This window comes from Diceros bicornis, chromosome 4 (assembly GCF_020826845.1).
Source record: "Diceros bicornis minor isolate mBicDic1 chromosome 4, mDicBic1.mat.cur, whole genome shotgun sequence".
Lineage (NCBI taxonomy): Eukaryota > Metazoa > Chordata > Mammalia > Perissodactyla > Rhinocerotidae > Diceros > Diceros bicornis.
The window spans coordinates 35,275,329-35,300,092 of record NC_080743.1 but is presented as its reverse complement, the minus strand read 5'-3'; the positions used below and the strand labels follow the sequence as shown (position 1 = coordinate 35,300,092).

At 34.9% G+C, this 24,764-nt stretch overlaps 1 protein-coding gene across 2 annotated transcripts in view; it reads left to right on the top strand.

The window, feature by feature from the left end:
- The window catches only part of DBT (dihydrolipoamide branched chain transacylase E2), a 40,458-nt gene that overhangs the window by 4,596 nt on the left and 11,098 nt on the right, over positions 1-24,764 (top strand). Inside the window, exons 2-6 of one of the 2 annotated variants that reach the window (XM_058538627.1) lie at positions 1,115-1,238; positions 4,522-4,597; positions 12,470-12,651; positions 21,048-21,169; positions 24,039-24,255. In XM_058538627.1, coding sequence (XP_058394610.1) covers positions 1,115-1,238; positions 4,522-4,597; positions 12,470-12,651; positions 21,048-21,169; positions 24,039-24,255 — 721 coding nt within the window. Of the gene's footprint in view, positions 1-1,114; positions 1,239-4,521; positions 4,598-7,384; positions 7,433-12,469; positions 12,652-21,047; positions 21,170-24,038; positions 24,256-24,764 lie in introns of those variants that run through there. The other variant, XM_058538628.1, reaches the window with a different exon arrangement.

The window sequence follows — 24,764 nt, the reverse complement described above, 5'->3', positions numbered from 1 at the left end:
CATATTTTAGGAAAGGGATCGTCAGTTTTTCTTTGCCTTCAGAAATCGGTAACAGCTCGGAAATTTCAGTGAAAAATCACATAAGAATTTAAATGTATTATTTCTGTGAGTAAACTAAATATTTGTTTTTATATTATTTGCTATAAGAGAAAGAACAAAATTCCTATTTATAAATATGTATTATAACATGACTATACTGAATAGCATAATATGTATTATAATAGAACTTTTAAATTTTAAGGGCTATTCACCACTAGAGTATAAAGCACATGATGATATAGTAATTTTTTTTAAGTAAAGGTAATTCTCTCCTACATAAATGAAAAAATTTCGAGTACATACCAAAATTCTCAGATACACTAAGAAGGTTAGAAATTTCTGTGTTTTGCGTTTAAAAGTGTGATGTAGTTAATCACATATTAATAACATTGAAATGTTAACTTTCAAAATAAAATATTCTACCTTTCAGACACTTAGGTTTTGATAGATCGAGTGATGTCTTGATGTATCAATATTCATTTAGGCCTACTTATTTCTATAACATGTTGTCTTTTATTATTCTAAGATGTTACATAAAATAGTTAAATCTAAAGAGACATCTATGAATTACGATAAGAAACCTTTGGCTACAATACTACACGTGTTTTTCAGTGTTTTTAGATGCTAACAGTCACTTTTGAATTCTTGAGTAGTTTTACGTCAGGAAGTCTTTAATGACTCAATGCACCTACGAGCTGATGTGTTTATACAGAATATGTTAAAATTTATTTACTTTCATAAGGAATTTTAGGCAAGGATCATGAACATATGAACAAATCTACTCTAAAGGATATAATTTTACTAAACAAAAGAACAACAAAATTTTCTCTGTGTACTAAGATTTGAGTTCCTTTGATCTCTTGACCAGAAATACCTAAGAAATAACCAATCTTCATAAACTTGATTGGCACTGATGCCAAGTATTCTGATTTCAGCCTAAATAATTTCACACTGTTTATATTGTGACAGTGATTATTCTTTTAGAATAGACTTGAAACTCAAAATATGCTTACAGAGATAAGCCATTAAGATAATTTATAAAGGCTTTTACTTTTTTTTGTTTTCTCATCTCTAGCTTTGTGTTCACTACTTTCAAACATGTAGTCATGTTCATGTTTTGAAGCCAAAATATGTGTGTTTCTTTGGTTATCCTTCGTTCAAGTATAGTCATCCACATCAGTTGCTGAAAACAACTGCTGGTAAGTATGATCTTAAAGTCTATATGAAATAATGTTTTGTATCTTATTCAGTACTTTTTTAAAAGTAATTGAAGACTTATCAAAGTAAAAAAAGTTGGCCTTTTATTTCTAGCACGGTCCTCCTCGCTCTGCCCACATCTATCTATTTCTCATTTTCTTCTTTTTTTTTGCACCCCCACCCTCACCCCCCTTTCACATACTTCCCCTTAACACTTGTGTCTTCATAATGTTGGGAATGAGTTGTCTTGTTCTTTATCATCTGACTCATTTAAGTGCAATAGTCAACATTGATGTGACTTTCTCAGTCAAAGTGAATTGTTGACTTAGTACATCTTGTACTCACTGTATTATTGTTTGTTGGATGAGGCATTTAATCTGTCATCTTAAGACAGTGTAATGAAACCAGGCTGAGGTGATGCTAAATAGAAAGTTCTCTGGCTTTTATCATTTAATTACCTTTCCCCCAACTTTTTCTACCCTCTAAAAAACTTGAGGCTTTAAGTATTAGGTATGGGAGGACACTAAAACTTTTTTTTCTGATGGTCTCTTTAGAACTCTGAGAAAGAGCCCTAGGCTTTTGTTACATCATTAAGCTTTTTTTTTTTTTTTTTTTTGCTGGGAAAGATTCACCCTGAGCTAACATCTGTTGCTAATCTTCCTCTTTTCCTTTTCCCTCCCCAAAGCCCCAGTGCATAGTTGTATATTCTAGTTGTAAGTCCTTCTAGTTCTTCTATGTGAGCCACCACCACAGCATGGCTACTGACGACGAGTGGTATGGTTCTGCACCTGGTAATTGAACCTGGGCTGCCAGAGTGGAGCACACTGAACTTTAACTGCTAGGCCATCAGGGCTGGCTCTCATTAAGCTTTTGACAGATACTGAGCACCTTCATCTGTGCTAGCAATGAAAAATAGGAGAATTCCAGGCAGATCCAACCCCTGAGATCAATCAATCCTTCCATATCTTTTATATGTCATCTTCCACAACACCTAAGATATGTAAACTTTATCTTTGCCATTTTTTTAAAGATTTCTGCTTTCCAAAGTTGATCTTTTCTCTTCTTGGAGAAAATAGAGGTCACTCAAGCAGAAACTCACCCTGTTCCAGTGTCTAAACACTTATCATGAACTTTGGGTTCTTGGTCTACCAAGCTAGCTGCGTAACTTTGAGCAAGTTAATTAATTTCTCTCTGTGTTATCATCTGGAAAATGGGGGTAATCATAGTGTCTAACTCATTGTATTGTTGTGAGAATAAATTCATTCAACACAAATATTTATTGATCCCCTCCTGTGTGCCAAGGCACTGCTCTGGGTTTTTGGGATACATCCTCTTCCTAGATTCCCTAACACAGTGAGTAGTTAAGCTGGAAACCTAGAGCCATCCTGATTCCTGTCTCACATCAAATTGATTACCAAGATCTATTAATTTGTATCATGTATATTTCTTAAATCTGTCTTCTCCTTTTCAGACAACTTTGAAAGCTGTTCCATACTTCGGTTTCTTAACCTGCAATAGCCTCCTAACTGCTTTCTCTGCCACCCCTTCCCCAGTCCCATCCACCATACTCTTGCCAGAGAGATTTTTTTCTAAAATTGTGGATCTAAAGTTACAGATCTGAAATAGCAGATGGGACTCCCTATCAGTTAATTGTTGCTAAATAACAACCCTCCCCACAACTTAGTGGCTTAAAGCAATAATGATTTCTTATTTCTCAGGATTCTGGGGGTTGGCTAGGTGGCTCCTCTGCTAGTTTCGTCTGGGCTTACTAATGTAACTGTATTTGGCTAGAGGATCATCTGGATTGGAAGGTCCAAGATGGTCTCACTCACATGTCTAACAACTGGTGCATGTTTTCAGCTGGGGCATCTCATTTCTCCTCCACATGGCCTCTCTCATCCTCCGCTAGACTAGATCAGCTTTCTTACATGGGGATCTCTCAAGACAGTATTCCAAGAGGGAGAAGGTAGAAGCTGTGAGGTCCTTTGAGGTCTAGGCTTCAAAACTTGCACAACTTTACTTCTGCTATATTCTACTGGTCAAAGCAAGTCATGGGCCAACACAGATTTAAGTAGTGGTGGTAAAATAAACTCTACATCTTATGGGAGCAGCTGCAAAGAATTTATGACATATTTAATTACCATTGGCTCTTGATTACCTTTAGGATAAATTCCAGACACCTTACCTCAGCATGGCACACAAAGCCTTTTTAAATCTGGGCTGATTTCTTGCTACATATCCTTCTTCGGCCATACAGAACTGTTTGTCATTCCCTAACCATGCTATACACTATCATATTTCCATGATATTCCAATAGCACAGATTGTTCCTTGAATAATATTGCTTGTATAGAGGTGTCAATGTATTTACTAGTCATTTTTTGGTTTCTTAGGTTGGTTTCCACTTCTTCATGATAACTATTCTTGAGGACAAATCTTTGTGTACCTTTCTATTTCCTCAGGGAAAAAAGTCTTAAAACTAGAATTACTTGTTAAGTCAAAGCTATGTTGTATATTTTATGAGAAATTTTGATTAACAGCAGTCGAAAAATAGAGGAGCACTCTTGAATCAGTTCAGAGCCACTTGTTAACCTGGAAATGTGAGAGGGTCCATGCATACTTTCTGTTGACCAGAAATACTTTCTCTCTTGGGGCTAATTACCATAAAGTATCATTGGCATCTAAGCATTATAAAAAGAGGGTAGAAACTTGAAAAGGGGTAAAAAAAAAAAAATGGAGAGAGGAAAGAGAAGCCTAAAATTTAATGATAAGTTGACATAATACAGTTTGGGCAAATAAAAATTTTCCATCAAGTCTTCTAGATATGTATCTGCCTGATCTTTAGCCACCAAGAATGATAATAGTTATATGAAGTCAAAAGAGATCTAAAAGCAGGCTGTTAATGGTTATTACAGTTTCATAACATAAAGCAAGGAGATCCAGCAGGGTCTCCATTTACACTATGTCTTGTTCTATTTTTTGTTCATCACTATTGTTTCAAAATCTCGTGTGTCAGAGGGCCTTCTATACTCTTGTAAAAGAACATTATTTTGGAAGTTAGAAAAGTTCTGTGGCAGTGTCAGTAAGTCTGTGTCATTGAATAATTTATTTAAATCTTTGATGATTATGAATATTGGCTATGCTATTAAAAACTATAAAATGCTTTATCTGTAAAATGGAATAATTTCTGCCTCTGCTTGAGAATATTTTCTAATTTTAGATGTAAAAGCATCTATTACCAATACATTACAGATTTAATGAGATCATTTCTCATTTGTCTTTAAAGCTCTACAGGGACAGATTGTTCAATTCAAACTCTCAGACATTGGAGAAGGGATTAGAGAAGTAACTGTTAAAGAATGGTAAGTTATTCTGAAAATTTTTCTAAGTAAATGTAAAAGTAGTTTGAGTATAAATAAGTAGGAATCTATTTAAATGGAGAAATTTCTTTCTAGAACATATAATGCTTTTTTAAAGCGATAAGGTAAAACTAGTTTGTGTGACCCATGTGCTGGCGACACAATTCTATTTTATTCTATGTTATTTATTAAGGATTATTTTTTCCTCTTTTAAAAACTCCTTTCACTGCCCACCCTTTATTTCAGCTCAAAAAGAGCAATTAACCTCTAAAAGATGTTAAAATGATATGACCATGTGTTTTGAAGAGCATTTAATGTATGAACTTACAGCTTCTTTCCAAACTATTTTAAAATCGTCATGTAGTCTAAGTTCTCTTTACTATACTAAAAATGACTTTCGTAAGAATGCAAGTGTATTTGACTCACCATTACCTGACAGTTTGCCTGTATTTTTAGAAAAGATTAAAATATTATACAAAAAGACATGAATCGAAAAATAATTTTCAAAACCGTTAAAAAATTATCCAAAAAAAGCTTGAAACAAAAATAAAAAGCCCTCTTCTGCCTTAGTCATCCCTCTATCCCTTTTCTTTCTTGCACTTTCTGGAAAAAAAGAAAGACCTCTGGGTACTGAACTAAGTTTTAAAGGTTTCTGGAAGTAGCAGTTACGATGAATACATAGATTCTTTCCCACTATAGTTTTATACTATTAAAGATCTTTTTTTTTTTAAGACCCTTTTAGGAATCTGATTCAGGCACCTGAACATTCTTTCCCTGTAGTTCTCATTATTATTGCTTTGTAAGTTAGAAGAGAACTGTAATAACATAGATGTACCTTACATTTATGTCTCCAGTGGCATTGAGGGATGAAGGAAAGAGCAATGGACTTCAAATCAGAAGAGCCTGGCTCTGAAACTATAAGCTGTCTTAACTATGACTCACTTGGTCTCTACTGAGCCTTTGCCTGTTAATATGTAAAATGAGGGTAACTACTTACTCTGCCATCTCACAAGGGTTCTTGTAAGGATTAAATAATGTAATGTATAGAAAATGCCTTTAAAATCTGCAAAGTACTATGCACATTTAAGTTATTGATACCTTCTTTCCAAGACCAAGATTACTCTTTAGATTTTAGATTTTTTATTACCATTTCTTAATTTCTATCTCTTATTAATTCTGTAGACCCATATGCTTGATAAAAGATTTTAAGGTTCTTGGAAAAGGAGATCATTTCATTCCTTATGAAAATCTAATAGTTCTTTAAATGAGAAACAAATCATTTGATTAAAGTTTTTCAGAAGTTTTTAAAGAAATATTAAGAGCTTTCTTGAATTCTGTGTTTTTTCTCCAATTTAATATCTATAAATCTCAACTCAAGGAAAAAAATATATGCTGTATTGCCCTTCGTAAAATGCTAGAAAGCAAAATTCTGTCCTATAGAATAGATCCTGAGAATAGAAATTTGAATATGTTAGGAAGAATAATTTAACAGAAGGTAACGTGTTTATATAAGGGGCAGTAAAACTATTTTTATTCTTAGAATTTGTAGGAACAAATGTATGGATAAAGAAGAAAAATACTTAAATTTAAAAAGGCGTTTGACAAAGTTCTAAAACAAAAGTTTGCATTCTGTTTTGTCTTATATTAGTAATGCCACTCCAACTCTCTTTGCTTTTCAGAAGAGATATATCTTTTTCCATCCTTTTACTTTCAACCTATTTGTATCTTTGAATGTAAAATATGTCTAGTAGACAGCATATAGTTGAATCATTTTTTTTAATCCATTCTGCCAATCTCTGCCATTTTATTGGAGTGTTTAAACCATTTATGTTTAATGTAATTACAGATAAGGTAATATTCATGTCTGCCATTTTGCTATTTGTTTTCCATATGTTTTACGTGGTTTTTGTTCATGTATTCCTCCATTACTGCCTTCTTTTATGTTAAATGGATATCTCTAATGTACTATTTTAATTGCCTTATTTCTTTTAATATATATTTTTTTGTTATTTTATCAGTGGTTGCCCTGAGGATTATAGTTAACATAGTAATCTAAAACAATGTAGTTTGGATTAATACTAACTTAGTTTCAATAGTACATGAAAATTTTGCTCTGGTATAGCTCCATCCCCTCTCTCCTCTTTTGTGCTATTATTGTCGTATATATTACATCTTTAAACAGTATAAGCCCATCAACACAATTTTTTAGGTATTCCTTTATGCAGTTATCTTGTAAATCAGATAGAATAAAAAAAGGTTACAAACAAAATACATATATGCTATCTTTCATATTTACCTATGTAGTTACCTTTACAAAGGGTATTCTTTATTTCTTCATATGGATTTGAGTTACTGTCTAATGTCCTTTCATTTAGCCTGAAGGACTTCTTTTAATCTTTCTTGCAGGGCAGATGTGCTAGCAATGAATTCTGTGTTTTAATTTATTTGAGAATGTATTCATTTCTCCTTAACTTTTTTTTTTATGAATGGTTATTTATTTATTTATTTATTTATTTATTTATTTATTTATTTATTTTTGGTGAGGAAGATTGGCCCTGAGCTAATATTTGTTGCCAATCTGCCTCTATTTCGTATGTGGGAGGCCACCACAGCATGGCCTGATCAGCAGTGTGTAGGCCTGTGCCCAGGATCCGAACCCTCAAACCCTGGGCCACCAAAGCAGAGCATGCATTTTTGAAGGATAGTTTTGCTAGATATAAGATTCTTGATTGACAGTCTTTTTCTTTCAGCACATTGAATATGTCATTCAACTGCCTTCTGGCCTCCAAGGTTTCTGACTAGAAATCATCTGTTAATCTCATGGGGTTTCCTGCACTTGTGAGTGGTTTTTGTTTTGCTGATTTCAAGATTCTGTCTTTGTCTGTCAGCAGTTTGATTGTGATGTGTCTAGGTGTGGCTCTTTTGAGTTTCTTCTACTTGGAATTTGTTGAGCTTCTTGCATATGTACATTAATGTTTTTCATCAAATTTGGGAAGTTTTTGGCAATATTTCTTCAAATATTCTATCTCTACTGATATTCTCTATTTGGTGAGACATCATTTTCTACTACTTCCCTCTAATTCTTTAGAGATGATTTCCTTTAGCTCTTTGAACATTTAATTGTTAATTTAATTAAACTTATAATTGTTGGTTAAAAGTCTTTGTCTAGTAAGTCCAACATCCAGGCATCTTCAGGAATGATTTCTGTTGACTGCTTTTTTCCTGTGTATGGGCCATAATTTCCTGTTTCTTTTCATGTCTTATAATATTTTGTTGAAACCTGGGTATTTTATGTAAAATAATGTGGCAACTCTATAATGAGTTGTATGGACTTCTCATTCCCCAGCTCTTCCTTTTAAGATGTTTGGCCAACCTCTTGTTTGCCCCAACTTTTATCACTGGCTCAGCCAGCTATTATTTTAAATAATTGCTGTGGATTATTTTCAGCAAGCACCCTGAGCAAGTTCTGAGACAAGTCTAATAAACACAAGCCCTTGTGAAAGGGATCTTTCCAAGTAGCTGCCGGACAAGTCAAATCGTGACAGTTCTCAGGAATGTAGCTTCTTGTGGAACTACAAACTTGGTCTGCACCTTCCTGTGGCTGTAAGGCTGGTAATTTTCAAGGCTAATGCTGAGCTGAGGAAAGGAAGATGGGAATAGAGCAAGTTAAAATACCATAAAACTCACTGTTTTTAATGAGATTCAGCCATTTTCCTGAATAATTACTTCTTGGCTGTTGCAAGCCTTTTTATTCTGAAAAAGTTGATTTTTAACAACTTTTGCCAGTATACTTGTTGCTTTTATGGAGCAGCAGAATTCCAGAGGTCCTTACTCCACCATTATAGAAGTGAAAGGCCTCTATATGTGTGTCTTCTGTATATGGGTGATGTTTTATTATGGACTGAGAACTGGTTAAGACAGGAAGACAAGGAATAAGAATGACTGAACAAATATCTTAATGAAGAATTGTTGGTAATAAGTCAGAAATGTGCTAGATACATCAAGAATGACACTAGAATCAAAATTATATTTCACATGTGGTCCGATTCCTTCTGTTCTATTTGCTAAGAATATCTAGAAGAGCCTTGTAAACCATACCTAAAATGATTAAGGGAATAAAGAGACTGATACACAAGGATATGCTACAATAGTTCTAGAAAGAAAGACTGAGAGAACTCAAACCAAAATTCATGAAATTACAAAGGATGTGTATTGGGGATATCAATTTTTTAAATTATTTTATTGAGGTCATATTGGCTTATAACATTGTGTAAATTTCAGATGTACATTATTATAGTTCAATTGCTGTGTGGACTGCATTGCATTCACCACCAATAGTCTAGTTTTAATCCGTCACTGTACATATGTGCCCCTTTACCCCTTTTGCCCTCCCCTCACTCCTTTCCCCTCTGGTAACCACCAATCTGTTCTCCTTTTTCTATGTGTTTGTTTGTTTATCTTCCACATATGAGTGAAATCATACCATATTTGTCTTTCTCTGTCTGACTTATTTTGCTCAGCATAATACCCTCAAGTTCCATCCATGTTGTTACAAATGGCACGATTTTGTCTTTTTTATGGCTAAGTAGTATTCCACTGTGTATATATACCACATCTTCTTTATCCATTCATCCATTAATGGGCACTTGAGTTGCTTCCACATCTTGGCCATTGTGAATAATGCTGCAGTGAACATAAGAGTGCATATATCTTTTTGAATTATTGATTTCATGTTCTTTGGATAAATACCCAGTAGTGGGATAGCTGGATCATATGGTATTTCTATTTTTAATTTTTTGAGAAATCTCCATACTGTTTTCCATAGTGGCTGCACCAGTTTGCATTCCCTCCAGCAGTGTGTGAGTGTTCCCTTTTCTCCATATCCTCTCCAACACTTGTTATTTCTTGTCTTGTTATTATAGCCATTCTGATGGGTGTGAGGTAATATTTCATTGTAGTTTTGATTTGCATTTCCCTAATAATTTGTGATGTTGAACGTCTTTTCATGAGCCTGTTGGCCATCTGTATATCTTCTTTGTAAAAATGTCTGGGTTCATATCCTCTGCCCATTTTTTGATTGGGTTGTTCATTCTGTTGTTGTTGAGTTTTATGAGTTCTTTAAATATTTTGGAAATTAACCCCTTGTCGGATATATGATTTGCAATATTTTCTCCCCGTTGATAGGTTGTCTTTTCATTTTGTTGATGGTTTCCTTTGCCATGCAGAAGCTTTTTTAGTCTGATGTAGTCCCATTTGTTTATGTTTTCTTTTGTTTCCCTTGCCCGAGTAGACATGATATTCAAAAAGATACTGCTTAGGCTGATGTCAAAGAGCATACTGCCTATGTTTTCTTCTAGGATTTTTATGGCTTTAGGTCTTAACATTCAAGTCGTTGATCCACTTTGATTTAACTTTTCTTTATGGTGCAAGATAATGGTCCACTTTCATTCTTTTGCATGTGGTTGTCCAGTTTTCCCACCACCATTTATTGAAGAGACTTTTCTTTCTCCATTTTATGTTCTTGGCTCCCTTGTCAAAGATTAGCTGTCCATTGATGCGTGGTTTTATTTCTGGGTCTGTTCCATTGATCTGTGTGTCTGTTTTTCTGCCAGTACCATGCTTTTTGGATTACTGCAGCTTCGTAGTATATTTTAAATTCAGAGAGTGTGATACCTCCAACTCTGTTCTTTTTTCTCAAGATTGCTTTTGCTATTCGAGGTCTCTTGTTGTTCCATATAGATTTTAGGACTTTGTTCTATTTCTGTGAAGAATGTCATTGAGATTCTGATTGGGATTGCATTGAATCTGTAGATTGCTTTAGGTAATATGGACATTTGACTATGTTTATTCTTCCAGTCCATGAGCATGGAATATCTTTCCATTTCCTTATGTCTTCCTCAATTTCTTTCAATAGTGTCTTATAGTTTTCAGCGTATAGGTCTTTTACCTCCTTGGTTAAATTTATTCCTAGGTATTTTATTCTTTTTGTTGCTATTGTAAATGAGATTGTATTCTTTCTTTTTTTTTTTTTTTTTTGGCTGAGGAAGATTCACCCTGAGCTAACATCTGTGCCAATCTTCCTATTTTCTGTTTGAGGAAGATTCGCCCTATGCCAGTCTCCCTGTATTTAGTGTGTGGGTCACCGCCACAGTATGGCCACTGATGAGTGGTGTAGGTCTGCACCCAGGAACCAAAACTGGGCTACTGAAGTAGAGTGCGCCAAACTTGACAACTAGGCCACGGGGCCAGCCCCTGGGATTGTATTCTTGATTTCTCTTTCTGCTAGTTCATTATTAGTGTATAGAAATGCAGCTGATTTTTGTATGTTGCTTTTGTACCCTGCAACTTTACTGTATTCATTGATTATTTCTAATAGTTTTCTGGTGGATTCTTTAGGGTTTTCTATATATAGAATAATGTCATCCACAAATAGTGACAGTTTTCCTTCTTCTTTTCCAGTTTGGATCTCTTTTATTTCTTTTTCTTGTCTAATTGCTCTGGCTAAAACTTCCAGTACTATATTGAATAAGAGTGGAGAGAGTGGGCATCCTTGTCTTGGTCCTGTTCTCAGAGGAATCGCTTTCAATTTTTCATCATTGAGTATGATGTTGGCTGTGGGTTTGTCATATATGGCCTTTATTATGTTGAGGTACTTTCCTTCTATACCCATTTATTGAGAGTTTTTTTCATAAGTGGATGTTGGATCTTGTCAGATGCTTTGTCTGCGTCTATTGAGGTGATCATGTGATTTTTATTCTTCACTTTGTTAATTTGGTGTATCACGTTGATTGATTGGTGGATGTTGGACCGTCCCTGTATCCCTGGAATAAATCCCACTGGATTGTGCTGTATGATTCTTTTAATGTATTGGTGTAGTCGATTTGCTAATATTTTGTTGAGGATTTCTGCAACTATGTTCATCAGCAATATTGGCCAGTAATTTTCCTTTTTTGTCCCTGTCTGGTTTTGGTATCAGGGTAATATTGACTCTTAAAATGAGTTAGGAAGCATACTATCCTCTTCAGTTTTTTAGAAGAGTTTGAGACAGGTATTAAATGTTCTTTGAATGTTTGGTAGAATTCACTAGAGAAGCTGTCTGGTCCTGGACTTTTTTTTTTTTTTTTTTTTTTTTTTTTGCTGAGGAAGACTCACCCTGAGCTAACATCTGTTGCCAGTTTTCCTCTATTTTGTAGGTGAGCCACTGTCACAGCATGGCCACTGACAGACGAGTGGTGTAGGTCTGTGCCTGGGAACCGAACCTGGGCTGCCAAAGCAGAGTGCGCTGAACTTAACCACTAAGCCATTGGGGCTGGCCCCTGGACTTTTGTTTTGACAGGTTTTTGGTTACTGTTTCATTCTCTTTACTTGTGACTTGTCTAGTCAGATTCTGTATTTCTTCTTGATTCACTTTTGAGAGGTTGTATGATTTTAAGAATTTATCCATTTCTTCTAGGTTATCCAATTTGTTGACATATAGCTTTTCATATCAATTTTTTAAATTTAATTCTAGGAATAATAGGCATCCCTAAAGTTTGATAAAGGCTAATATAGGACAATAAAAGGAAATAACACTTTTAACACACACTTCTAGAACTTCTTCAAAGAAATGGGTGAGGCAAAAAACTTGAAAGTTTAATTAAATTTTTGGGTTATAGACCTATGAATGGTTTTTAAAATTTTAGTATTTCTTGGAGATACATCAAAGAGACTCTGGAAACCATTATAGTCTTTTCTGGAACATTCTTTGATGTACCATCTGGGACTAAATGCTGGGCTACATGGATACTGATCTAATTCAGTGTGGCATTTACATTGTTAGGGTGATCTGTACTTATAATTGTTCATGTAAAAGTATCTTATGTCTTTTTCTTTTAGGTATGTAAAAGAAGGAGATACAGTGTCTCAGTTTGATAGCATCTGTGAAGTTCAAAGTGATAAAGCTTCTGTTACCATCACTAGTCGTTATGATGGAGTCATTAAAAAACTGTATTATAATCTAGACGATATTGCCTATGTGGGGAAGCCATTAGTAGACATAGAAACAGAAGCTTTAAAAGGTACCGTAAATATGTTCATCTATTTTGCCAAATCAATTACTTCTGTCCTTTTGTCATTGAGTACCAATTAAAAGTGATGTTTACTTTGAATAACTTTGGGGGTTTGATTTGGGGGTTTAGAAGCTGAAGTCAGGAAAAGAGAAAAGGTCCTCTGTGATGCATGATTATCTTTTGACCAGTTACCATGTTAAAAACATGTACAGTAATACTTCACTTATCTGGAGGCCTGCCTTCTGGTAACCTTAGTGTTCAAAGAAGCAACAAGCTCTCTTAGGAACTAAAGACCCAGGCCTTCAACACTGGTCACTAATAACAAAAGTTAGAATATGCAGAGATTACATCTAACATAATGGCGTTACTCTGTTTGCCACTGATACAAAAACAAAAACACTCTTGTTGGTGATCGTTATGAAAGCCAGACTTCTCGAAGAGAAGTAGAAGAGAAAAGAAAAAATAAGAATGAAAAGGGAAGAGACTAGCATTCAGAAGAAGCAGCAGCTATGGAGCTTACAAGCAGTAGATGTCCTGAAATAGAGAATTCATTATGAGAATGTTACAGAGGAAAACTAAAACAGTGGGCTGTTCCAGTGGGGGCAAACAGCTGGCTTTCTACCTCAGAAGTTTCTGATGGCATTGTTGTGCTGCACCAGGTTATGTCATCTAGGAAACAGCCTTGATATTGGGAGCTGGGGGAACATAAGTTCTGTGATGCAACCCTAAGCCAGCAGTCTATTTGGGAAGTGCTCAAATAGACATTTCAGTAATGTAATTCAGAAGTCTAGAAGGAGTATGAATTACAGTGGCTATCTGACTCTTAGTTTTGCAGTCTGTATAATAATAATAATAATAACTGATATCATAATCATACTTTATAATTTATAAAATGTTTCATACCTATTACTTTATTTACCCTTACTTGTGAGGTATGCCAGTTTAACAGATGAAGAAACTAAACCTAGCCTAAAAAGGTTGGGTGATTTGCCCAATGGCAGTGACAGAGCCAAATTTAGAATTCGGATGTCCTGAGTCTTTGTCCAGAATATTTTCCCCTATGACATGTTGCCTCTAAAAGCTGGAAGATGGCCTTCCTATTATTTAACTTCTATTATTATAAAAGCAGGATATGTGCACTGTAGAAAGTTATAAAATGCAGAAAACCAAAAATAAGAAAATAAAAACATATTGCTACCACTCAGAAATCACTGCTCTTAACATGTTGGTGTATATCACTCCAGACATTTTTCATTTTTCATCACAATACATTTTTATTTTATCTGATAGACCCTATTTAACTTTCCCCAATGGCCCCCAAAATGTCCTTGAAATTTTCAATGGTTTGTTCAAAGTAGGGTCCAGTATAGGGCTATGTATCGCCCCTGGTCTCTTTTAATCTAGTTCACCCTCCCTCACATTTTGTTTCATGACACTGACTCGTTGAAGAGACACCACCATTTGTTTTGCAGAATGTCACATCTTTTGGATTTGTCCTGTTGCTTCTTCGTGGTGGTGTTTAACTTGCTCCTCTAGTCCTTATATTTCCTGTAAACTGGAAGTAAGTTTAAAAGGCTGGGTTCAAGTTAACTATTTTGGCTAGATTACATCATGGATAATATTATGTTACTCATACTGCTTCACATCAGAACACTCATAATATCTGGGTGACCTGCTGTAGTGATGCTAAGTTTAAACACTGAATAAGGATAGGGATACCCTTGCCCCTCCCTTGTACAGTATGTTTTCCCCCTTTGCAACCTGGAAGTGATCTATGTGGTGTTACTTTGACACTAGATAAGCAGTTTATAATATCATTTGAAAGTCTTTGCCTAAATCAATAATTGCTATAGTGGTTGTGGCATGACGATTTTTGGACTCTGTCATTCCTTTAAGGTTATTAGCTGGCATTATTCGGTAAAATGAAGCTTTCCTCTCATCAGTTGCAGCCATTGGTTTCTCTGAAATACAGTTTCCTAATGGAAAGACAAAATAAATACTTGATGCTTTCCCTTTACCCATTCTCCAAGTAAAGGGTTGCTTTAATATCCCCTTCAAATGGTGATATTAATTTTTCCAACTTTATCTGTATTTCAGTTGACTCAATGTGTTTAATCTATTATAATCATTCTTATTGATGCTCAAATTTTTAATAGTAGTGTCCCTTTCAAGGTGGCTCTTGTTCTTTTAACATGGCCCCATTGATTTTCAAAAGCTTCCTTACTTTTGGCACAAGAAGATATTCTGGGACTTACCTTGTACTTTTCCTGTCTCAGATCTGAAATTATCCGTTTCTTCAGGGGATTTTGTTCCTTTTAGTGTGGACTGGATAAAAGACCATAATGTAGGGTAATAGGAGTGCTTCCTATATCTTGATTCCAAATTTCTATTGAAAGGCATGATTTAGGAATATTAAAAACAAAAAGGAATTCGCCTTTAAAAATTACCTGAAATAAACACCAAGTTATTTTGATGGATCAGTGACATTTTTTGGATTCACTCAAGACCTAGAAAGGAACGAGGGTTACGCTCTTGGCCAAAGTGAGACAAGCAAAGATGCTGAACACTATTATGGATGTCATTAAATTGGGACACCCAATCAGGTGCTGTAGACAGATTAGATACCAATTCGGGCCATCTGAAAAAGCAAATTATTTATATGAACAGGTAAATAATTGAGATTTATGGGGTTTTTATTGTTTGGCCTTATTTTTAGAGTTTATTTTGACATCTCAAGTGAGATCCAACTTAATAAGTCTTGATAGCAAATTACAGAATCATAGAACTTTTTCAAGAGAGGAGTGTGTTTTTTCTAGAGAATTTTTTCACAAAAATTAATCTCCTGTGCAACATAGATGAATCTCGAAAAATTATGCTGAGTGAAAGAAGCCAGACAAAAAAGGGAACATGCTATATGATTCCATGTAGTATATAAAATCTTAGAAAATGTAAACTAATCTGTAATGACAGAAAACTGATTGATGGTTGCCAGGTGAGGGGGTGGGGGTGGGGTGGGCATGCTGGGAAGGAGGGATTACCAAGGGGTATAAGGAAACTTCTGGGGGTGATGGATATGTTCACTGTCTTGATTGTAGTGATGGTTTATGGGTATATACAGATTTCAAAGCTTATCAAATTTTACATTATATGTATGTGCAGTTTATTTATCTGATAATATTCCTCATAGAGAAGTGATCATTTGCTAGCTGTTCTATTTCACTTGCCATTCAGAGTGCATTCTGAACAATTATCTTGTGTGGTAGTTTTATTTTGCATGTATACCTTTTTGCTTTTATATTTATGTTTTATTATAATTTTTATTAATTTTTTTACTGTAAGAATAAACTATGAAGCATAAAACTATGTATCAAATAAGCAGGCCTATAGAACAATAGATTTGATTTACTGAGAAATTTATATGTGCCTTTTTTTTTTTTTTTTTTTTTGCTGAGGAAGATTTGCCCTGAGCTAACATCCACTGCCAATCTTCCTCTTTTTTGTATGTGGGTCGCCTGCCACAGCATGACTGACAAGTGGTGTAGGTCCACACCCGGGATCTGAACCTGTGAACCTGGGCCCCCAAAGCAGAGCACATGGAACTTGAGCTACTAGGCCACAAGGCCAGCCCCTGTATGTGCCTCTTTTTAATCCTGGAAATGGGAAAGATTTTTTAGTAATACTGAATTTGTTTATATTGTTCCTTGTTTTAGTGTTGGTAAAACCAATTATACTATAAATAGAAAATTGCTTAAAAAGTCTTTTAGAAGAATAAGATACATTATTTCCATTTTATAGGTAGAAAATAATTCTAGCATAGAACTATCAAGGATATAACAGATCAAGACCAGAAATCTTAATTAGTAGTATTGGAAATTAAATCTTGTCTTCTAATGCTTGTTTAAATGATATTCTATGGTACTGTCTTTTGTAACATGGTGTCGCAGTCTGCTTTTCAAGGCTGGAGTGTCATGACAACTTTGATGACAGAAACTATTTGGGACCTCCAAGTCCTTTCTATGAGTGATTTGACTGTAGACAGACCTCTGCTTGAAAAGAGCTTACTGGACTCACTTAGGCCAACTTGTATCTGTGACATTTACAAGGCATGTATTGTTTTAAAAAATACAAGTTGAAATCCAGTTACTTGAAATCGTCAAGATTAAGTCAAAACTATTCCATGTCTCAGTGCGTTGTCTACTGTAAACTCAGAGTTTTAAGTGTATTGCCGTGAGTTCTCTTTACAGCTAACCTGGCTTTCTCTAGCCTCTATTTATTTAACAAAGTAAGATGACTCTTCATTTTTCTAAACAGCTAAACTTTTTGTACCAAAACTTTTTTCAAAACCATTTATTTGAGGGGAATCATTAGTTTTATTAAAAAAAAGCTTTAGACATGTTACTCCTTCTTAAAATGAGGATATTGAGTATAACTTTTTTTGATCATGCAAAGACGTTATGAACATTCATTGTACTGTAAACAAAACAATTCTGCATCTGATTTTTTTTCAGCCTACCTCTTAGCGTTGTCATTGTGCCAGGCCATCACTCTCCTTCCTAACTTTCTGGGAAGACAGATAACCAAGTTTGTTAAGAAGTATGTGCTACGAAGAGAAAATAGGATCTGATTGAGAGTCTAAATGCCCTTCCTCTGGAGCAAGTGCATGGTTTTAATGCTGAAGCTGTGTGGCAGCTATTTTAGGTATTCTGGGCCTGAAACTGTCTGCAAGATTAAGTTGCCAGAATGTTTGACCACCAGATAAGTAGAGAGTTACTATACCTAATTACGTCTAATTGAGGAGTCTTGCCGCCATGGGGAAGTATTAAGGGAAGAGAGGGAGGGACATAAGCTGTAGCAGAATACTTTATAAAACCAGTATTATTCTGCCATTATATTGCATTTACCCTTTAACATCAACGTCTATCATTGATTGAATGCTTTCTCTGTGCTAATGCTATCTATACATTATCTCATCAAATCATTATCTGCATTTGACACGTGCAACATTGAGACTCATGGAGGTTTACTAACTTGCCTATGGTCACATAGCCTTGGTGGAGCTACAATTTGACCCCAGCACTGTTTAATTCCAAAGCCCATGTTCCTAACCACTTTGTTACAGTGAAAATTCTATTCAGAGATGATGGGTATCAGCACCATTCTTCGTCTAGAACACTGGGATTGAATTTCTAACACTATACATGTGCAAATTTGCAAAATTCTGCTGTAACAACACAAGTTAGGTGTGCTATTATAGAGTTTATAATATTAAAATGTTTTCCAGGATTAATACAGTGTTTTAGAGTTAAAGAAAACCTCTTTGACATGAAACTATTCAAGAACTTGGCATGTCATTTAATTAAATTACACTCAATGATATAAATTATGTAGTACAATGCCTGGGCATAGTAAGCATTCAATGAATGGTAGCTAACACTTAATTTTGTACAGCCAATTGTATGTTGAATTAGCTGTTTCAATAATTTTAAGTGAAATCTCCTTGGTTTGGGTGTCATTAATTCTCAATTTATGATCATTTGGACAGGCACTAAACTAAAGTTTACATTTGTGTTATGAAGAAAGGTCTTCCTAAGCAGTTTCGCAGGGGGAAAAGTTTAAAGCTTATTACGAAAACAAACTGTTTCAAACACCCTTGAATGCTTTCATATTTCAAAACATTTTCCCCAAAAGAATTTCCCCCAGTTAAGTGAATGAATGTAGTTAACTATTTACTGTGGTTCTTAGAAATAGTTTTTGAAATACCTAAGAATATTGCATTTTCATAGTTTAATATTTTTACTAATTCAAATTACTCTTTTATTTAGTTAAGCTCACATAATGTGGTTTTTTGGTAAATTTGCTTCATATGAGGAATTTCAGCAACGCTAAATTGGCAATCTTCATGAGAAAAAGTGCTTACTTCCGGAGTTCTTTTGCTCTTAATTAAGGCTTTTAAAACTGTGTACTCTAAATCCACTACTGAAGAAATAAAATCCCACATATTAGAGTATGGTGCCAGAACCATGAAAATCACATCAGTTGGGGAGAGTTATGAAATTTTAGTTTAGTCTTAACTTCATCCCCCTTAGAGTGTTTCTACACTGGTAAAATCAAGAGATTGTCCCTGCATTCTTATAACATTGTTGTGATCACCAAAGAAGAAAATATGTGTAAAAACACTTAGTAAATGATTTAAAGTGATATATAGTAAGGTGATATTTTACTACTTGATTAAGAGAGCTTTCTTCCAACAAATACCTGACTACTACAAATGATATATAATATGAGTGACTTCTCACAAATAAGTTTGTTTTGTCCCTTATATTTACACAAAAGTTATTCTAAGAGGCAGTACTACTTGGTGATATATCAAAATGTTTTCCAGAAAGATGGGTAGCAGTAAATTACATAATCCTTTGGAAATATATAATAACTTTTGTATATGATATACTTGGGCATTTATAAATTTCTCTTATTTCAGCAAATATGCATTATTCAAATCAGTATTTGGGGTTCCTGCAATTGAATCCTCTTGATTTCTTTGGTTTGATTAACATTAGTTCCTAATGTTAATCTTTCTTACTAGTTTCTCCCATAACTTTATCAGATATAGATAATACACAGGGATTTTCAAAGTCCAACAAAACTATGCCTTGAACTAGAGGCGTTGTATTCCAGTTTATTTGACCAGAAAGAAAACTTACTAGGGTCGTGGACTAATGGAAACAGCACAGACTAAGTCAGCGCTAGGGTTGAATCTCAGCTCTTCACAGTTTATTAGGTGTGTGACTTTTGGCCGATCCCTTCATCTCTCAAGTCTCGCATTTTTTAATCTATAAAATGGGGATAGTAACACCTATCTTTCACAGTTGGAGTGAAAATTAAGATATTGCATATGTAGCACAGTATTTGACATATAATAGGTACTTCTAGGGGAGGAAAAATAATTTTCCCTCTACCTTCTGAGTTCTTAGCTGAGACCTCTGTAATAAAAGACAGATTAACAAGAGAAAAACAGAAGTTTATTAACATATCTCTCTAATGTATACATGGGAGACACCCAGGGAAAAATGAGTAACTCAGAGAGGTGGCTTTCAAATTCAGGCTTAAATATCATCTTCATAGGGAAAGGAGGGTAGGGGATGTAGGCCTCTTAGAGGAGAGCAAGTGATTTTTAGGGACGATGAACGGGCCCTTAGAACAGATGGAAGGTGTGATATCTTGTGACAAAGTTCATCTGGGTGTGGTGCCGACTTCTAGTCTCCTCTTCTGTGCTAAGAATCAATCTTCCCTGGTGATGATGCTCCTGGGTAGTGGATTTATGACCATTGCCTTTTGAAACATCTGTCTTTAGGCAATAAGGGGGAGTTCAGAGAAAGCTTCTTCCTGCGTTTCCTGTTTTTCCAAGTGCCTACAGCTCAAAATAATCAGTATACCAAAGTAGCATATTTTGGGGTGGCGTGTCCTGAACTCCTACAGTCATATTTTGAGGTGACATATTCTGCTACCCTTCATGCTCAATACAAGTTTTTGTTTTCTTCCCCTCCTCACGCTTGGGGGAACTTCGAGAGCTTCACTGGGCCAATTCATAGAGTAGTGAGGAGGAGAATAGACTGTCTTTCCATAGTTGCGGCACTGGAAAATTTTTATTTGCTTAGAATTGAATGTCCCAGCAAACTCAGTTGCCTGCTGATTTTCAGAAGTTTAGTCTCTAATTTGCTAATTCCCACAGAGCTTCTGCTCTACAGCATTGGTTTCCTAGCATCAGACTTTGACAATTAGATGCTCTCAAAAACTTTTTTTTTTGGTTGCAAAAATACATGCTAATAGCCCAAGATAGTTTTTCTTTTATCAGTACTCTAGAGTTAGAGAATAGAAAAATCAAATCAGCATTAGCCATGAAAATAAAATCTTCCACAGCATTGCTTAAGCCATACTTAAAGCAGAGAAAAGTTTTAAATGCTACATTATCTTAGGAGAGTGTTTAAGATTGTCACAGGTTTTACATGATTTTTTCATGTAATTTACCTCACATTTGATTCTTCTGCTATTTATAAATATAAATGAGAAATTCATTAGGAAAGTGTTTAAAACACAACATGTTTTAAAATTTATAGAAAAAGCTCTCATTTTTTGACTTGCAGCTGCTACATGATTTTAACAGAAATGAAGTAAACATCAGCTAATAATAATCATTAAACAGTACGAGGTATCAATACCCTCCACCGCGCACACATTCTACCCATTTGATTTCCCATTCTGAAGTTGTGTTTTCCCATTCTGAAGTAGCCCAACTCTTATGCTTTTTAACTATAAACTTTAAGTTGGACTTATTTATATATTATAAGCCACTAAACTTGTTTTTAAAACATTTTCAACTAAAGAATAAAATTTTACCTTGTTACCAGATTCGGAAGAAGATGTTGTTGAAACTCCTGCTGTGTCCCATGATGAACACACGCACCAAGAGATAAAGGGCCAAAAAACACTGGCAACTCCTGCAGTTCGCCGCCTTGCAATGGAAAACAATGTAAGTTTCTTAATATTTAAGTGCGAGATCACATAGAGGGTATATATTTGTATCTATGAAAAATCAGCCAATTATCCAAGGTGAGATGGCCCAAGATGGGATTAAAGAAAACATGAGGGGCCAGCCCGATGGCACAGCAGTTAAGTGCTTTGGCGGCCCGAGGGTTTGCAGGTTTGGATCCCGGGCACGCACCGATGCACCACTTGTCAAGCCATGCTGTGGTGGCGTCCCATATAAAGTAGAGGAAGATGGGCACGGGTGTTAGCCCAGGGCTAATCTTCCTCAGCAAAAAGAGGAGGATTGGCATTGAATGTTAGCTCAGGGCTGATCTACCTCGCAAAAAAAAAAAGAAAGAAAGAAAACATGAAAATGTCTATTACTAAAAAGTGAGAGTTGCATAAAAGTACTCGTGAGAAATGAGAAGAAAATTGTGAGCTTATAACTTATATTAGTTGAGGAGTGTGCTTTTATTATTCTTTCTTAGAGCTTAATAACTGTCAGGGCTACCATTTATTGAGCACTTGTAAATACTAGTGTCTTAGATCAGGTACCCTAGAAGCACAGCTTGAGACAGGGACTTGGGTACATGTGATTGATTGATTGATTGATTGATTGATTGATGGAGAGAGTGAACACCTTTACTGGGAAGGAGGGAGGCTGTATAGGGAAGGGAAGAGAGGGAAATGGGCCAGGCAAAGATGTGGTCTCGAGGATCCCAGGGAGATGAGGAGAAACATGAAATTGTGCTGACTTGAAACAAGGAGCCTAACCTTTTGTATTCCCTCTTATCAGCCAGTCACTGCTACTTAACCTCCAAGGCAAGGTGGCTCTCAGGCACTGTGATAAGTATTTACATATTATCTCATTTAGTCTTCACAACTCTGTAAAATAATGGGGCTATTCTAAGATTTACAGAGGTCGAGTAACTGGTCCGAGTTCACACAGCAAACATAGTGGTGGAGCCAGGATTCTGAAGTGAGTCTCTATTACTCTAAAATCAGTGCTCTTAATCATTATCTACTGCCTCAACAATATTGCCTCCATTATTTGAGCACTTATGAGCCAGACGCTGTGCACACATTATCTCTGATCCTCACAGTGACCCTGCAAGATGGTTTGGATTATCCCCATTTTGCAGACGAAAAAGAGCAGAGAAATAGATTAAGTTGCCTAAAATCAAGTAAGTAGCTGAACTGGGGATTTGAACATAAACCTTCTGGTTCCAAAGCCTGAGTTCTTTCCACTGTGCCTCACAATGCACATTTTTTGTTTGTTTGTCTGTTTTTGAGAGAAGTAGTTAAGTTACAGTGGGAAAAACAAAAGTTTACATTTTGGAAATATGTGATAAGAGTCATTAAAATGTTCATATCCCTTCAGCCAGTTATCCTACCATTGAGGAGCTATCCCCAGGAAATAATCTAGGATACATTCTTGCAAGTGTTTTATATAGCCAAAAATCAGAGGGCACATGTGTTCAAAATCAGGGATATGCTTAGGTAAATTATGTTATAAACCCTTAAAGAAAATTTATTAGCCATTAAATGTGTTGAAACATGGAGCTCATTTAGCATAATAGAAAATAGAAATAATAGTATGGAACACTAGGTTGTTAAGGGCATCAGATGAAATAATGATCTTATATATTGCTTTGAAAGCTATGAAGCATTTTACCAATGTTTTTTCTTAATTATATAGAAGGACTACCTGTAGAAATACGTAATTCGGCTTTCCTTTACCACTTCCTAAGGATGTGTATAATAACTAGATTATTTGCATAATTGCTAGAAATTAAATAGTAGATCTATTATTGTAAATCACCTTTTCTTTTTTCTTTTTTTTTGCAGTTTGCATATTTATGAATTGTTTGCTTAAAATTAAAAACCAATGACATTTACAGTTGTTTGTAATTACTTAAAAATTATTTGTTTAAATTCTCAGAGTTCATTTGTTATAAACTAAATGTTTGACGTGATAAAGTCCTTTATTCTTTTAAAGTCATCCTTAGAGAAGCACTAATACAAATGAAGCAGTTACGTAACCCTGAGAAATTAACTAATATACGCTATGTATGAAGATATCATCCAAGCTTTTGTGTCTTTTTATTTAAATAGAATTAAATTTAGTGAGAATATTTTATCTCTGTAACCAAACATAGAAAATGATTGAGTAAAGCCAGATCACATATGTTTCAAAAAGTATCATGTGTGTCTAGTAGAATGTGGAATTATATCATCTATTGTTTATTCTATAGAAAGCAATAATAAAACTTATGTATTTGATCCTTAACTTGGGCTGAGGAACTCATGTTCCAAATACAACGCCTCAGTAAAATTAATTTCAATGTTTTGTACTGATCTTTCTGAAACAACCATCAGAAAAAAACTAATTTGAGAGAGCTTTTGTATGATGATTATTTTAACTATTATATGTTTACTGGTAGCCAAGGTCAGAAACATTGGTCTACATTTGTTGTAGTGTCTAACTCTTTAAACTCTCAGTTCTCATTCTTCTTATGTAGTCTCCAAAAATAGAAAAAATCAAATAAGAATTATGCAAGAAATTTAAAAATAGTTGACTGTTTAAAAATGTAAGTTTTCTTAAACAGCTATGGATTATCTACAATGGAGATACTGCATTGTTACCACATGGGTAAATGAACAGTAGGTACAAAAGGAACCAATGATTACTTATGAAGGGTAGCTATAGTTTATAGCATTCTGTTAAGATAATGAAAATTTATACTGATTTGTTGGGCAGAGGTACTTTTTTACCTTCAATTCATTAAATTCCATTTAGAGACCTTAGTGACGGGTTTATTTAATTTTTAGGTAGTTGTATTTTGAGCATTAAAATGTGTCACTTTTTTTAGATTAAGCTGAGTGAAGTTGTTGGCTCAGGAAAAGATGGCAGAATACTTAAAGAAGATATTCTCAACTATTTGGAAAAGCAGACAGGAGCTATATTACCTCCTTCACCAAAAGCTGAAATTATGCTGCCTCCACCGAAACCGCAAGACAGGACTATACCTATACCAATATCAAAACCTCTGGTCTTCACAGGCCAAGACAGAACAGAACCCATAAAAGGTAATAATAACAGTAATGTAAGGTAATCGTATAATTTATTTGGGGGAAGCTACTTCTATAGATTCATGTATTAATATGGTGTTTTTAATTCTTACTGAAGGGAAAGTTCATATTCAGCATATAATTTTTTTTAATGAAGAAATAACATTTTTTCCAGGAAAAGCTTCAGTTGATACTGTTAATTTCTGAAGAGTAATGTTAGCAGGTTTCTTGGGATATAAACTTGTATATGGATAATTGTTCTGTTTGAAGACTCACTCGGGATATTTTAAATATTCATTATTTTTAGTTGGCTTTCGAAACAACTACTTCTCATTTGTTATTTATAAACTCTTAAGATGATTAACTTCCAGAAGAGTAACCTTGCAAGAAAACCATTAGAGAAATACGTGTTTTGCATCCTTTTGAATTTTTTATACATCACAGCATTGAAAGTGGTTACCTGTTATATTATTACACTTGATACTGGGCGTGGTGCTGCAGTCAATGAGATTAGTGGCTTTCAAGAT